This window comes from Symphodus melops (genome assembly GCF_947650265.1).
Source record: "Symphodus melops genome assembly, chromosome: 6".
In the NCBI taxonomy this organism is placed as follows: Eukaryota; Metazoa; Chordata; class Actinopteri; order Labriformes; family Labridae; genus Symphodus; species Symphodus melops.
Window position 1 is genome coordinate 23,503,761 of NC_136696.1, and position 15,563 is coordinate 23,519,323.

Here is a 15,563-nt window from a genome sequence, read left to right on the forward strand (position 1 = left end):
TCCAATATGAAATCTGAGGAGTCTGACTCACGTAATGATCGCAAATTCAACAAGATAAGCCAAGCAGTGAGTGAAAAATGACAGCTGATCATGACACGTTGGCTATAAATGCTAAAATGTTATAGAAGTGTCAGATCATAGCCAACACATCACACAGTAGAGTGGAAGACGTGTATCTGTTGTAAGGACATTCGAAGAGACGAAGAAAAAGCTGACAAAACATTGTGATCAAGTCACTATGGAAGTGTTGGATATGAGACAGCTCCCTGAACGCATGATGCAAGGAAGTCCTGTAAACAATTACTTTTCTAATGGTGGCAAAGCAGCACTAACAACCAGGCGCCTCACAATGAGTCTCCTGTTGGCCTGAAATCGTATTACTTTTAATGTTTGAGGCAGACAAGATTGTTCAATCATATACCTTGAATTTCCCTCGGGGTAAATAAAGTATCCATCTATCTATCTATCTATCTATCTATCTATCTATCTATCTATCTATCTATCTATCTATCTATCTATCTATCTAAGCCTGCAAGAAAGAAAAATAAATGTGGCTTTAAATGCTGATATCCTCCTTCAGTTGATTCCTGATATCGACTATTGCGTTTTCATTTCTCATGGGGCAGATCTACAGACTTTAAATAATGTAACATTATTATTTCCTGCTTGCTGAGGATCCCCAACAGTCCCCTAGTAAGTATGTTGTGATGTGCTCTGACAGCCTATGGGGCCTTCTCTGACTTCAATCTACCATATTATTGATTAAGCAATGACTCACAATACAGGTGATAAACCCACTGGAGCATCCCTCTGCCTCCAGACTGATGAATGGGATTGTTATTTGCCTGCATGGAGTACTTACCACAGCTTAATGCAACAGATCTCAAACTAAAGCAACGCGAATCCCAGCAGGTCCTGAAAGAGAGCCACAGCTAAACTGTAAAACGGTCATTGTTAATATGTTTTCAGTAAGTACAAAAACACAAAACAACAAAACTGCGTGATGAAAACATGACTTCACATCAGGTTTCTCCATCAAGCGAATAGATAAAGCTCCGTCTGTGGAGGATTCTTTTGACTTTTGTGTGGTGGCCATTTTCTTGGTTGCACTGCTGACAGTTGGTGGATGAAGACCAAACATGAATGGAAACATGATGATCACTTGTAATAGATCAAACCTCTGTTAGCATTAAGAGGGAAACATGGAGGATTTGATCACATCTGATGTCATTTAATTTACAATGTAACACGTGAGGATGTATTGAACAAAGAGTCATCTTCTGCAATTTTCTTTTCCCATAAGATGAGTAACAAACATTATGCAACAAAAGAGAGTAATCTCGCTCTAGACAGGACCCTCACACCGACTTTGCTTTAGCTGTATGACAGTTTCATCTGTGGTAAATCCTTGTAAGCCTCTCTACAGAAAAGTTTCCCTTCAGTTCATCCTGCAAAAATCACACAGCACGTTTACCCAGTGCTGTGTGATTGAACAGGATTTGGCATAAATTGAAGTCAAAGCAAAGCCTATAAAAAAGCAGCTCAAGTAGGTTCACGGCAGGGTAGGTTCACTTTTCCTTTGAAATGTCTCCATCTGGTGGTGAAGCTCCTGCAGTGTCCGTGTATGCGTGTATGATTCACAGATGTTACAATTGTTTTTTAGTTAGTTCATGCCAGAACTTTTTCTTACAGTTATGACACGAGCCAAGATCAAAGAGATTTTTAATAACAAGTATTAAGTATTGAAGTGAATTATTGAACATTTTCTTCACAGGGATCATTCAGAAAGGTTGACACCATTCATTTAGGATGCTCATGATCAGTGAGCAGGGAGGGAAAGTTGCTCGAGGACTCTTTAACTAATCCAGAGTATTTAAATCCTTAAATCTGATATTATTAAAAACACCTCGTAAATCGATGCTGAAAGCAACATTGGACTTTAAGAACAGATTGAATCAATAACTTATAACAATTATTCTCTCTGAGAGAAGTGAAGAGAATCTTTTTTATCTCCACTTCTATCAAAAACCCTGAGATACACCAGCAAAGAAAATACTGTAGACTTACAAAAAAGAGGGGAAAAAAAAGAACGATTGAAGATTTTAAAGTTTAAAGTTTAAAACATTCAGAGGGATTTGGTTGATGTTCGAACCCCCTGAAATGATGAATATGTTCCCAGTTTTAGCATAGTCACTGTAAATAATTCAAAGGTTCTTTATCAGCCTGAGGCTCCAGTTTGGTTTAGTGACGCTTGAGCTCGAGCCCAGTTTGAAAAGGAGTAGAATAAAAGTGTTCAACTAATCCAGTGTAATATGTACAAGTATGGGATAGTATACAAAACTGCAACTTTGAAAAAAGTTCAGATACTATGTAAAATGGCAATTAAAAGGATGATTAATAAAGAATTCACACCCCATTAAAAACATATTTTCTGTTTCTGTTTGGAAATAATGTAAGTGTCCTTTAATTCCAAACAGACACATTTGTGTCTAAACTTTTTGGGAATTGTGGTTGTACACGAGGAAGGTGAAATACACCGTTCACTGTGGAGCAACAGTAGTTTAATCTTTTCACCGTTTTGACTAAGCTCCGTTGTTTTACAGTCTGTCCAGGATCGATGCATTCTTGTTTTTCTCGACTGGAGGGAAACATCAAGCGTATCAGAACAGCAATAAGATGATGGCACAAAGTGTATTTATAAAAACATATATTTATTGTTCTGTTACCGTTGGTTAACTCCATCAACAATAAATGGCGGCAGGCCAGGAGACATACTGTACACATATTCATAGAGCCTCAGTGAGCTTCTGTTTTTCTGTTCAGTGGCAATAAACAATGCAACGAAGAAATCAGATCAAAGAGAGAAAAATTAATAGACCATATTATCCGCTGTGGGCCGTACAGTTGATGAAGGTTGGAAATAAATGGCGCCCTAAAAGTTCTCCTTCTGCCTCTTCTCAAAGTGGTTCATCTCAGAGGGGTAAAAATACTGTACATAGTTCTGTTTGGATTCTTTGTTAAGGTCAGTGATATCTACTCACCCACCTTTGTCTTCTGGGTTATGAGCAGGTAGAAGAAAGTGAAGCTTTAGAAATGAATAAATGACATTTAGACTCTAGTGACAGAAATAGAAGTGCTCCGTACGTGACAAAATAGTGTGTGTGGGTTAAAATAGATAAAGGTTATATATATTTATACTATATATACTATATAAAGGCTTAAATCTTTAGACACAAGGACAGCCACCAGTGCTGTCCACACACATTCCTCAGAACACAAAACCTTTAAAATGCAGCAACACACTCACACCTGCTTTGTCTCCTGTTTCATCCAATGGACCTTTCAGTTCTGGTTCTGTAGACCTGCAGGGACCTAGTGGCAAACTGAACTGCTCCAGCAATCAGATATGAAGAGAAAATGGGATTCAGTATACCGAGCAAAGAAAGTAAACTTCAGGATTCCGTTTTTTTTTTTTTGTGTCCATTTAAAGTAATTGAGCACCTAAATGTATGTAGGAAACATTCTGTAAGTACAGCCAGTGTTGTTTGGATCAAAGTCAAAGATGTTTTTTTTTTTCAGTTGATTTAACATCTTAATCACGATGAAACCTTTGAGTTTGGCTGTGTTGTTTTTTTAAGGGAAAGCTGAAGCATTTGAACTTGTTTTACTAGCACCGATCACAGGCCGGGATGTTACTGATCAATAACACAACACTGAAGAACCGTGTTTGTTGTGTGTCAAGCAGCAAGCTGTCCGATTGAATAGATAACAACAAAGCGGACGGGAAAGGAGGCAGGAGGAATGGAAACAAGTCTCAGTGGTTGAGTAATGCGTTTCTCTCCTGTCGAGATGTGAAACAAAGTGGTTCTATTGGAAAGGGTGGTTGTGTTTCTGGAGCAGACGACGACGGCAGGTCCACAAAAAAATAAAATCTGTTTTCAGTCCAGGCAAACTTTTACATTCCACACGCTGCAAATCAAAACAAATCCAGTTAATCTGATTCACAGGAACTTTTCTCAGTCTCTCCTGAAGCTTCATGTCCTCAGTCCCCCATCCAGGAGTTCCCACTGAATGTGCAAATATCGTCCGTAACGCAGAACCGTTCGATAACAACTTGACAAAAACAACACAATAAAAAAAAAAAATTAAAAAAACCTTTTGCAGTCTCTGAAACATCCGTCCCCCTTTCATTTTGTCTCCTAAGTGTTAGGTTTGAACTGAAAAGCATCAGTTTATGTGCCACAAATGAATTAAAGAGAGAAGTGTAGAACAAGACTGCATGATGTGTTCACACCTCGTTACCTCCAAAGAATAACAACTACAACAGCGACAACAAAAGGTATGAATTGCACGCACTCTGACAAGAAAGCAAAAGCAAAGGTGGAGGCAGTTGTGTCCCATTTGAACTCCAAAGTCTCTAAAACCTGCTAAATGCTCCCTGGAAACTACAACGAGGAAGTTCTCGTTCAGGAAGTGTGGTTAATGTTCAGACACACCTTCAGACTGACTTTGGCGAGGTGGAGAGTAAACGTCGATACCGTCATCACGTCTGACTGCATTTCATTACAAACTGAAATAAATATATCTGCTTCATCATGTTAAAGCATCTCTGAACTTTATAATGCTAATACACGACAGATCTTTGGCTTCAGTGCTGAAATGTCAGTCTAAATGAAATCTCACCCTGATATTCATTTTGAGGACACATCTATCGTTTCAGACGGCCATCTTTGATCGCTTTTTTTCTGTTCTTTGTAGATTTCAAATATTTGTTGTTCCAAGAATGGACAGTTGTGTAAAATATGATGTTTTACAGATGAATGCAGTAAATGTGAGCTAAACCTGCATTTCTTATGCTATCTTAAGAGATCTCTGAGGGACTCTAAGTGTGGTGTGTCTTCACATCTCTGATAAGTATGTATTCTGTTTGACGCTACCTCAAATAAAATCAGGAGACAGCTGCTGTCACATTTCAGTGATCTTGAAGAACTTGGCAGCGAGAAAGCGCCGACGTTTCTAAATTCCCTCACAAATCTGTGAAATCTAGTGGAGTGTATTAAACTATGAGAGAAGTGATCAGCTAAAGGAAGTCAGAGTTGAGAAACATGATGACTTTTCTTTTTCAGAATGTAATGTTTAAAACGGTCCAGGGCCGGTTTTGAGAACAATGTCAGACAGCCACTTCCCCTGCTTGGACTTCTAACCATCCTGTTGTTGTCAATGGGTGCTAACACTTACCCTGAACATGAAGCCCTTCCTGTCTGATGGGAGCGCTGCCTCTCAGTCCATGCTTTGATTTGTCCATGAAGAAAACACAGATTCTAAACCACAAGCTGCTTAGCTTTAGCTGGGGATTGTAGCTGCTGCAACAACAAAGCTGACTATTAGCTTACATCACACATTAGCGTGAGCAGAGGGACCACATTGGGGAAGTTGGATCTGTTGCCATGGTAACAGCTGGTCAAATGATCTCAGAGTGGCTGCGACTGAGTCAGGTGGAGGGTGTGTGCTTGGTGCGTTTGGTTCTGTGCTGTGTGTGCCGGCTGGCTCTGGTTCTGGGGCTTCGGGTGAGGCTGCGGCTGCTGCAGGATGTGCACCACCCTGCTTAGGGTGTCTGTGGTGGCGAACGCCAGGTACTGGCAGCAAAGCCAGTCCTCCAGACTCACGCCGCAAGCCAAGTCCAGAGAGCGCTCTGCAAATTTGATCATCATCAGAGTCCGCTTCAGGTCCAGCCAGTTCTGGAGGGTGGCCTCTCGCTGGCTGGCGGTTGCCCCGGACATGGGGCCCGTGCTGCTGCAGCCCAGCGCCTGAAACAAGTCCTCACGCGGGCCCCACAGCAGGCACTGCAGGCAGGCCCGGGCCTCGGACATGCGGATCCTTTCAGAAGGGTTGACAGTGAGAAGTAACCTGGCCAGCTGCTGCAAACCCTGTGAGTAGAGAGACCTGACCGGCAGCGGGGGCAGGTCCGCCCACGTGTACTCCCTCTCCTTCAGCTCTGGTGTCTCCTCGAAGGGGTTGGGCCTGTGCAGCATCTCGTAGATGAGAATTCCAGTCTGGAACTCGTCACACTTGCGGTACTGTGTCGCTGTGACGATTTCAGGCGCGAGACGCGACTGATCTCGCAGCGTACCGGGGTCGGCTGCCATGAGAGTGCTCTTCTGCTTGGCTTGGGAGAAGTTGCTGATGATAAGGCGGGCGGGGCAGGTGGCGTTGGCTGCTGCAGCAGCGGCACCGGCAGACGTAGCACCAGAACTGTTGCCGCTGCCGCTGCTGTTGCTGTTGTTGTTTGGCTCGAGAACGTCGAGATTCCAGGGGATGCCGGGTTGGCAGTGGACCATGAGCAGATTTTCAAGGCGCAGGTCACAATGGGTAACGTGATAAGGTTTCATGTGCTCAAGGCCGGAGCACAGCTGCAGCAGCAGGAGACACACCTGACGCTCATACAGCTCCGGGTTATGAGTGTGTCTCGCGACGCCTTCTCGGACAAAATCTGCCACAGTTTGAAAGGGCACCTCACGTGTGATCACAACCACCCTGCTCTTTAAACGACCGGCAGTATTCATGTGACTTTCTGTTTCATCTAATTTACCATTTGGAGCTTTGGAGTCAGTTGACTTTGTTTCAGTCTTAATCTCTTTCTCCTTCAGTCCACTCAGATCTTCCTTCTCCGCCTCCTCCTCCTCTTCTTCTTCATCTTCTTCTTCCTCTTCCCAGGGCAGAAGGCGGTTGGGTACATCAGCCAGAAAATGTCCACAGTCTTGTTGGATGTTAAAGTTCACGGCCAGGCTCTGTCTCACTGCGAGGCTGTGGAAGAACTGCTGCTGGGTCTCCTTCACTTTGCTGCGACAGATCTGGAGAAAAAAAAAAACAGAGAGAAGAAAGAGAACGTGAACGTCGATGTGAGGTCTGATATTGAGCTAAAAAAAACAGCTGAAGGCGAGTGATACTCTGTTTTTGTTTTGGTTAAAAAACATCAAAAGATCGTAGGTTTTTTTTTACATGGTTCCATTGTTGCACATAAACTATTACAAAGTGTGCTCGGTAGAGTTCAGATCTGTGCCACGTGTTTCTGGAGGCACTTCAGGTGGTGAGCAGCAACATCTCTACCTTCTTGTCCCCTCTTAAACGAAAAGTGAATCCTGCTCCTCCGTCGTCCCTCAAGGCTCGCTTACGGTCAACATGGAAGGGAAGATAACGTGACACAGGATTTATTCATCCTTTTTCACTGCTGTGGACGGATACACACACACAGATCCGCTCCAAGCTGCCCGATTCTGGAGATAAACAACTGACGAGCCACACAGGCCGAAGAATAAGAATATTGTGCTTTATCCTGTGAGCACTGACCTCCTGAAAGAAATACCGTAAATTCCGGACTATTGAGCGCACCTGGATATAAGCCGCACCGGCTAAAAATAGGTAAAAAAATGTATTTGTACATATATAAGCCGCACTTGATTATAAGCCGCAGGTGTCCACGTTATAACAAGAGCTATTTACACAGAAAGACGTGACACAAAGACATTTTTTTAACTTTTAATGAAATACGTACTACTGGCAAATATGAAGCCTACTGTAAATCCTTTATCAAACAGTGTCTGTAACGCGGCTGATGAAAAAGATTACCGTAATATATTTCACAGGAAAAAGTCCATCCATTCACTGCCTCAGAATGACTTCATTACTCACTTCCTCAGTCTCTTTTTCGTTGTCGCTGTCAGTGTCAACTTTACGTGCAGCAGCTCTATTAGCTTCTTTGACAGCCAGTTCGATCACCTTTAACATGAAAGCTGCATCATATGTATTTCTCCGTTTGTTTTCCATGATGAGGGTGCGTGCATAAAGCGCAAAATGACTGATATTAAGATCCGATGAGACGAAGTCAAATGTTTTTGCGGCACAAGCTCATTGTCCCGCAAGAAAAATCCATAAATAAGCCGCATCGTTTTAAAAGCCGCAGTGTTAAAAACCGCGACAAAAAGTAGCGGCTTATAGTCCGAAATTTACGGTAATCACTGGGGCAATAAAAGTTTGCCAAAGCTGTTGCCAAGAAAAGCACTTTTTCTCAAGTTCTCCTTTCTCCAGTTTATCCTTACTCTGAGCTGGGATGCCGGGTTTGAGACAGTAAAGATGAACAGTCTAAAGTCAGGGACATGATCAAAACTTGGGATAAGGCTTAAAAAAAAAAGGAGGCTAAAAGGCTCATATCTCAGACAGCCTCTCCTAAGAACAGTCTTAATGCCACGCTTGGTTTTCTTAGATGAAAAATGAAAGACAGGTCGTTGTTTAAAGATGAAAAACAGCTTTAAAGAGAAGCTCAAACCCTTGGATTCTCTTCTTCTCTCCTCCGCACAGCTAAAGCTAATCATGATGTGAAGTGCTTTCAGAGAGTTACAAGAAAAGGTCAGACACAGCATCCCCGGATCCAACATCAGAGAAGTACTTCTGGTGGAGGATAATGGCCCCTTTAACAGGCTGTTCTCATCTTCTCAAGGGATTTTTGGAGAAAAATAAAATATAGCTTAACAACAGCCTTATCGTTCATAACGGTTAAAACGTTTCAATAATAAGAGCTGGTGGAAGTGCCTTTGGTTATTTTGACATTTCTCAGCCAAAAACACGCTTCTGTAATTCCTTTAGGTGACCCAACGTTAGATGTTTGGAGAGGACAAATCAGACCTCTTGACTCAAGAGGGACAGAGCCACCTTGTGCTACGTTGAAAATAAAAGACACCGTTTAAGCAGAGAATTCAAACAAAATCCTTACAGTCAAATATATCTGTTTTAAACTCTGTGTTATTTTGTTACTTGGAAATATTTTGCAGCTCTCGACGTCAATGATTTGAGACAACAGAGTGAGAGAGCAGGACTGAGTCTGTCTGTCTGCTAACCCGCTGTGACAGCCTCCTCGGCACTCGCTTTCTCAACACTTTGATCACAGTCCAGAAAAAATAGAGGCCAACTACAGGATGAAGTCGCTCGCTGCAGACGAAACTTTCTCTTCAAAAACAACAAAGGTGAAAAAACAATCACATCATATTACTGTGACGTTTTTTTTTGGTTGAGCAACATTTTACATTTTTCTTGTAGAAAAAAAAAGTCTGTTTAAGAAACTTCCTCTACTGTAAATCAATAAATCAGGGATAATTACATCCCACTACTGTAGCTCCCACGAGTCCAAACAACATGCTCGTTAGGTCAGATGGTGACTCGTCGGTGTGAATGTGAGGGTGCCTGGTTGTCAGCTCTGTGAATGACTGAGAACGGGAAAAGCACAATAGATAATGAATGGATGGATGGACGGAGGTTATGTGTCAAAATTATGTTTTTCTAATGCACACCTCTAAGGAAAGGGAACATGCAAGAGAAACACATTTTCAAAATGCAACAAGGAGGACTTTTTTTCCCTCAGGTGCCTGATTTTGGAATTTGCTTTGCAGAGGTCAAAAAGCTCAAGCAACCCTTCATCAGATCAACGTTCTGCACAAGTTGACATTCATACTCAAGCTATAGCCTTCATGCACCTTGGTAGTTGGTGAAATCCCTTCTCTACTTCTTCAGGATTTTGCTGGAAATACAAGAATGTCAAATGTTTCTTGTGTTTTCCTGGATGTTGGTTCTGACGATGTAAAAAATGAGGCCTATTGAAGCTTTTTCTCTCTCTCTTTTTTTTTTAGTTCACTTTAGTAATGTGTATTTTTATGTAGTGTACAGTGTCCTTGAGTGACCTGAAAGGGCCTTTAAATTAAATGTATTATTATTATCATTATTAAATAGAGCTGGATGTGAGATGTCTCGCTCATCGTCAGGAGGACAGCAGCGATCAGAAATGGAGACATTTCAATAAACTAATCAGAGGATCTTGACACCAAATTATAAACCTTCAGGTTATGAGTTTCACAACTTTTATTTATAGCTACATGATTTACAGTAGAGTGATCAGATTGTGATGCGACATGAAGAGCTCTGCAAACACACGGTGTAACTCCTCAGGAATGTGCGTGTTAGGACATGTTGGGTCTTCACCTGCCTACTGCACTCCCTTCAAAGATACCTTTACAAAGTGACACGTACAGTTTTAGGTGCCACACCGTGTGAGCTACACTGCAGGCTGTGACACAAAGCTTCAGGTTAACATGCGTTTTCGATGTTCCCTTCCCTTAATGCTGGTATCAAAGAGAGGCACTTAAAAGTGTTAAGGCACACCAACTCTCTCATTTGAATTCACACGGACATGCTAAAGTCGGATTATGAATAATTAGCACTGCATTAAAAACATCACAGTATGAAGAATCTCATTTGCAGGAGTGTCGACTAAACTCCTGGGGTCAAGAGAAGCTGCAGAACAACTTTTAAGTGGGAGGGTTAAGGAACGTTTAATTGGGATGTTGGAGCCTGTGTGTGCTCTGCTGCTCCTGGTTGTCTTATTTATGGATGAAATGTCTTCAATCTTTAGCCCGCTGCTTATGTGAAGACAGCTTTGAACACTTTCATATCCTGTGAATAATTCAATCTTCATCCATATCTTCTTTGTGTTTAACTTCAGACCTGGTCCATAAAGCTCTGCCCCCCCCCCCTCTCTCTCTCTAATTATGGATGAGAAGCTAAAGAAAAAAACAAAACAAACGTGCACTCACAGGTTTTACAGCTCAATGTCGTGCCCTAAAGGCTCACAGTTTAAGTGCTGATATTTCTGCACAAACACCTCCTTTCATCTCAGCTAAGAGACGAGACTCCTCAACGTGAAAACAAAACACAAGAATTTAAAGATCTTCTTCAAGGACAGGAGCTACTACACTCGGCGGATGTATGTAAAATCCCATCTCATGTCGGAGTGCAAAATGACTCACAACACACAAACTAATGAATTAAAGCAGTAAGATGCCCACATACCTGTGCCCACAAACAGCTGCTCGCTGTCGTCGGGCTTTAAGTGAGCAGCTGACAGTGGGTGAAAAACGTTGATTGAAAGTGCGAGCAATAAACTGAGGATTGTTGAACTCTGTAAATATCTTATTATTATGGACTTGAAGGACTCTGAGGGACACTACAGTAGAGGCCACACGTTTTAAACTCCTCCTGGCAATCCTAATGTGATTTAATTATATAAATAACAGCTCTGTTTACAGCGTTGGTTCTGTAAATGAGTGAGACTGCACTTTTAATCAACAGTGTCATATTGATAAAAACACCTCCTCCTATTGAGGCTTGCTTTCACTTGGGGGACACATACTGTCGATTCTAGCTTTTTGCTTTTGTTGGGTAAGAATTAGAGTCCCTTCACCATCAGTGACACTGGTGAATTCGGAGAACTTCTTTCACAAGAAATCTTTGGGTAACAGGGGGTTCACGTGCACGGGTAGGAGGACAGATGAATGGATGAAACATCCCATTATTTCATTGGTCTGGATTAAAAGACAGAATTCCTGTCTCAGCTGCATGTTCAAATGTTGGACTTTGTGCGAGAACAAACTGAAGTGTAAACAAACCAACACATCTCACCTTGATGGCGTAGTTGACCAGTGGGTCCTTGGAGTAGGAGGCAGTGTAGTAAACAGCATCCCCCGCCTCACAGCAGGGTTTCCCAGTGGTCAGCCTGAAGTGGGACCAGCTGTCAGTGCCGAACCTCAAGTGATCCTTCTGACCAGCCATGAAACGGTCCTCGCACTTTGTCGCCAGCTTCCGCAGCGTGTCAGTGTGAAGCCCCCGGATCCTTCCCACCACCTCATCCCAGCTGTCTAAGCCCCTGTACAGAGCCGGCCTCTGGGCTTTGGAGCTTCCTCCTCCTCCTGCAGGAGCAGCTCCTCGACCTGTAGTTCGACCCCTTCCAGCTAAAGACTCAGTGCTTGGAAAGACCCTCCTCTCTCTGCCAGTGGTGGCGCTGGATGCAGGTTGTGAAGCCAGAGAGGACAGGCTGTTAGTTGGGCGGCCCTTGCTGGCTGCTGCAGAGGCTGATGGTCTCTCTAGGGAGTCCCCGCTCTCATGGTCGTGGGCTCGGTGAGCCTCTGAGCTAAGAGAGGAGCTCTGACTGGCCGTCTCCCAGGTGGAGTCCAAGTCGTACAGAGGGTTAGCCACGCTCAGGTTGGTGCCTCCAGGTTTAGCCTCCGCCCGAGGTCTCACGGCTCCCTGCACTGGTTCTCTCCCCGCCAGGCTGGGCTCAGTATTGGAGCGAGGCACGTTTTTTTTAGGCAGTGGTGGGGGTGTTGCTTTTGGGGCAGGCTGCTCAGTGAGGCCGTCAAGGTCGATGGAGGCCAGTGTGTCGTTGGATGCTTTGATGTTCCGCGGCTGTTTGAGTGGGATCATGTTGGCTCTCGATTGACCTGAGGAAAAACAGACAACACGTGGAAGCATCGATGAGAGTCATTAAAATTTGAACTGCTTAACCCACTTTTGTGTTCTGATAGACACATGAAAGGTCCAAAAAGCTTTAATTTATGTCAAATTAAATACCCAGAATTCTCCATTTTTCAAAAGCATTTACAATATTTATCTTCGTTTTATCACGCGTTCTGGTTGTGGAACTAATTTTAAAAAATGCTGAGGCTTCAAATGTTCGGTGTAATTAATCATATCTGAGTTTGTTTGCCTGCTTCCATCACTGCAACACCTGTTTGTTTGTTGTTTCCTGGCAAATCTGAAGTCAGCCGGAGGACATACTGGCTGCTGCATTGATGTCAGAGCAGCCAGCACTTCAACACTGCATGCTTCTTTCATGTCTCATGATATTGGTCTTTTAAGCAGGCCGGGTGAATACATCGTCATTTACAGCTGACAGCTTGTGATCCATCGATAAGAAGTAAAAGAAACAAAGCACACATCTGGAGCTGGTGAGTTCACCTTTCTGAGGACGAGCCACTTGTTGCTAAAGAGGACTTTTTTGGATTTTACTTTTTGGGTTTTATTCTTTAATTAATTAATGTTGAAGGAAAATGCATTTCAAAGAAAAGTCAAGAACAGACAAATAATAAGACGCTTAAAAGGTACTTTATTTGAGCTTTTTTTGGTTTGAAGTCTGATAAAAAAAGGATTTGTAAAAGAAAGCACTTAAGGACATACAGTTAGAGGGGGGAAAAAAGACTTCAGAAGATGTACGAGCACAAATCAAAAATCACCAACAGCATCATTAAGTCTTCTTGAGTCTCCCGCATGTCATTTCCAGCCGCCCACTGGCTCGCTGCTTCTTATAAAGTCAAGAGGCTGACAGACACGAGGTCGAGTTGTGCGGCACGTGCAGGAGCTGGTGGCCCTGAGGAGAATTCAATCCAGAAAGCAGGACAGCTGGGCACAAGTTTTCCCTCTTAACCACCAAGCTGCCCGGCTCAATCTGCAGCGCGGCTTTAAGAGGCAGCATGGAGAGCACTTTTATCAGTGGCACCAAGTGACCTTATTTCCCTGCGATGGCGGTGGGAGGGAATGGAACGACAGAGGGGTTGATTGGGCTCGCTGGATGTTGTGTGGAGTCGAGGAGCACAGAGGCAGACGGGACACAAACACCTGTCTGAGAAGATGAAAGGAGCAAAGGTGTCTTGTCGCTCACACGGTGGGAAGGAAACCGTCCCTGAAATGTATTTAAGAGGGTGAAAAAGGTCAACGACCTGCCATGCAGCTTTTAACTCATCAGGACACACCCCGATGTCTTAAAAGATTACCAAAGAGAGAAGATGACACAGCTTCCTCAAATTCTCTTCGCACACTTCAAATGCTTCTTCGAAAAAAATTGGAGTTAAACGTTAAGAGAAACACCTCATGTGTGTGTCACGCTGCCGTCGTCTTAAGAAAGCAGACGCAGCCTTAAAAAAGAGCAGTCGGGATAAATGAGTCTCAGTAATCCTCTCTGGAACGGCTGTATTTAATGTGTTCCTCCTCCAATCTGCCGTAATCCATCCAGGAAAACAAGCGCCTCGCTCATCCAGTCGCAGGGAGCTTCTGTTGCAGCAATGTGGCCGTGACTTGACTTAATCACATAACACCGAATCAGTCGGAGTTTCATTTTAAATTCAACACGATTGTTTCAAGTATTTGTGATTCAACGGCAGCGCAGCAGAAAGTGTGTGATTAAAATGGCCCCTTGTGGATGATCTGAATAAAAAGTGGTCAAACACATTACTTCATTTAGGGCTGTTACTAATGAACACTTGAAAAAAGACACAAATTTATGTTTTATAAAGTCGAAATGTTGAAACTGAGAGTGCCGTAAAATACAGAGAGAAACTGGAAATTTTCCTTCCAAATGATTCTTAGTACAAATAAAAAATAGAAAGTAGCAGATAACTATCACCATAAAAAGTGTCGAACTCTCTGTTTTTAAAGATGACATCTTTTACATTTGTGTGTGATTTCATGAAGAGCTTTCTCCCTCCTTTCCCTTTGTGTGTCTTTATTGTAGAGAACAGTGAATAGAGTTGGAAAGAGTGGAGGATGACACGCTATAAAGGAGCCACAGGTGGAAATTGAACCCGCTCCGTCCTCTTGGAGGACTCTAGACTACAGCCGCTGTGCTACTGACGCCCACTCTCATCTCTGTTCAACCAAAGAACCTCATGTTTCTGAGATGACAATTTGTTTTCAGATATTTCTTTCCTTAATCCAAATCTGACTACCAGCACATGAACACTGTCACCATCAAAAAACACGAGAAGAGTCTGTCTTATTTATCTTTCACGCTTTCAAATTCAATTAAAAAGTGAATGAAACAAAAGCACCTCGATATGCATTAAATCAAATGAAATCTACCTTTCATGACGCCACAGAGTACAATATCATTTTTGAAAGAAGAAGAAGAAACTTGTTGCCAAAGATGAGTGATTACAGTTCAGTCCTTGTGCTGCACCTAAACTAATTGTTAAAAGAGGAGGCGTGGAGGAGGTGGGTAGAATACAGAGAAACAGAGGAATGAAGCAGGAGCAGAGCTGTGGGTGGGAAAAAGTGAGGGAATAAACAAAGAAGGAGAAAAATAACAAGAGGCGAGAAGGTGAGGAGGAGAGGTAAACAAGGGAGACAGAGATGAAAGAGACAAATACCCAGAGATGTGGGGGAAAAAAAAAAAAGAGCCTACCTCAATTCCACTAATGCCTCAAAGTTTTCAGGTAAACGCAGCGCAGCAGCAGCTGTGCAGGGAGGCAGAGAGAAATGCTTCGCTGAGCTTCCATCTCTGAGAGTCTGCACGGAGCTGCTGGTGCCAACAGGCAGGCTCAACGCTCCAACAACACTGGAGAGCTCTCAGCGAGTGAGGCAGGGAGGGCTCTGCCTCCTACTGCCTGCTGATGCTCTGGTTAACATGTGTGTGTGTGTGTGTGTGTGTGTGTGTGTGTGTGTGTGTGTGTGTGTGTGTGTGTGTGTGTGTGCATGTTAACTGAATATACAGCCAGTGAGAGAGAGAGAGAGAGAGAGAGAGAGAGAAACACTTACCGGTATGCTTGCTAAGTGAGCATGATTCTAGTTTAAAATGTGAGAACAGGGAGTAATACTGGAGCTCAAAGTGGACGGCAGAGAGAGCGGAGGCAAAGCAGTTCTATTTGTGTGACTCCAACATGTAGAGTCGACAAGATACAGAGAAGACAATA

At 43.1% G+C, this 15,563-nt stretch overlaps 2 protein-coding genes across 4 annotated transcripts in view; one reads left to right on the plus strand and one right to left on the minus strand.

Moving 5' to 3' along the window:
• The window catches only part of LOC306825499 (excitatory amino acid transporter 3-like), a 213,831-nt gene that overhangs the window by 186,506 nt on the left and 11,762 nt on the right, over nucleotides 1–15,563 (plus strand). The gene's annotated exons all lie outside the window — the stretch shown is intronic.
• peak1 (pseudopodium-enriched atypical kinase 1) overlaps nucleotides 4,601–15,563 on the minus strand; it is a 94,335-nt gene continuing 83,372 nt past the window's right edge. For all 3 annotated transcript variants that reach the window (XM_079346280.1, XM_079346279.1, XM_079346281.1), the window contains 2 exons: nucleotides 11,503–12,320; nucleotides 4,601–6,851 (listed from right to left, as the gene is read on the minus strand). In XM_079346280.1, coding sequence (XP_079202406.1) covers nucleotides 5,472–6,851; nucleotides 11,503–12,320 — 2,198 coding nt within the window. In that variant the 3' untranslated portion in view covers nucleotides 4,601–5,471. The remainder of the gene's footprint in view (nucleotides 6,852–11,502; nucleotides 12,321–15,563) is intronic.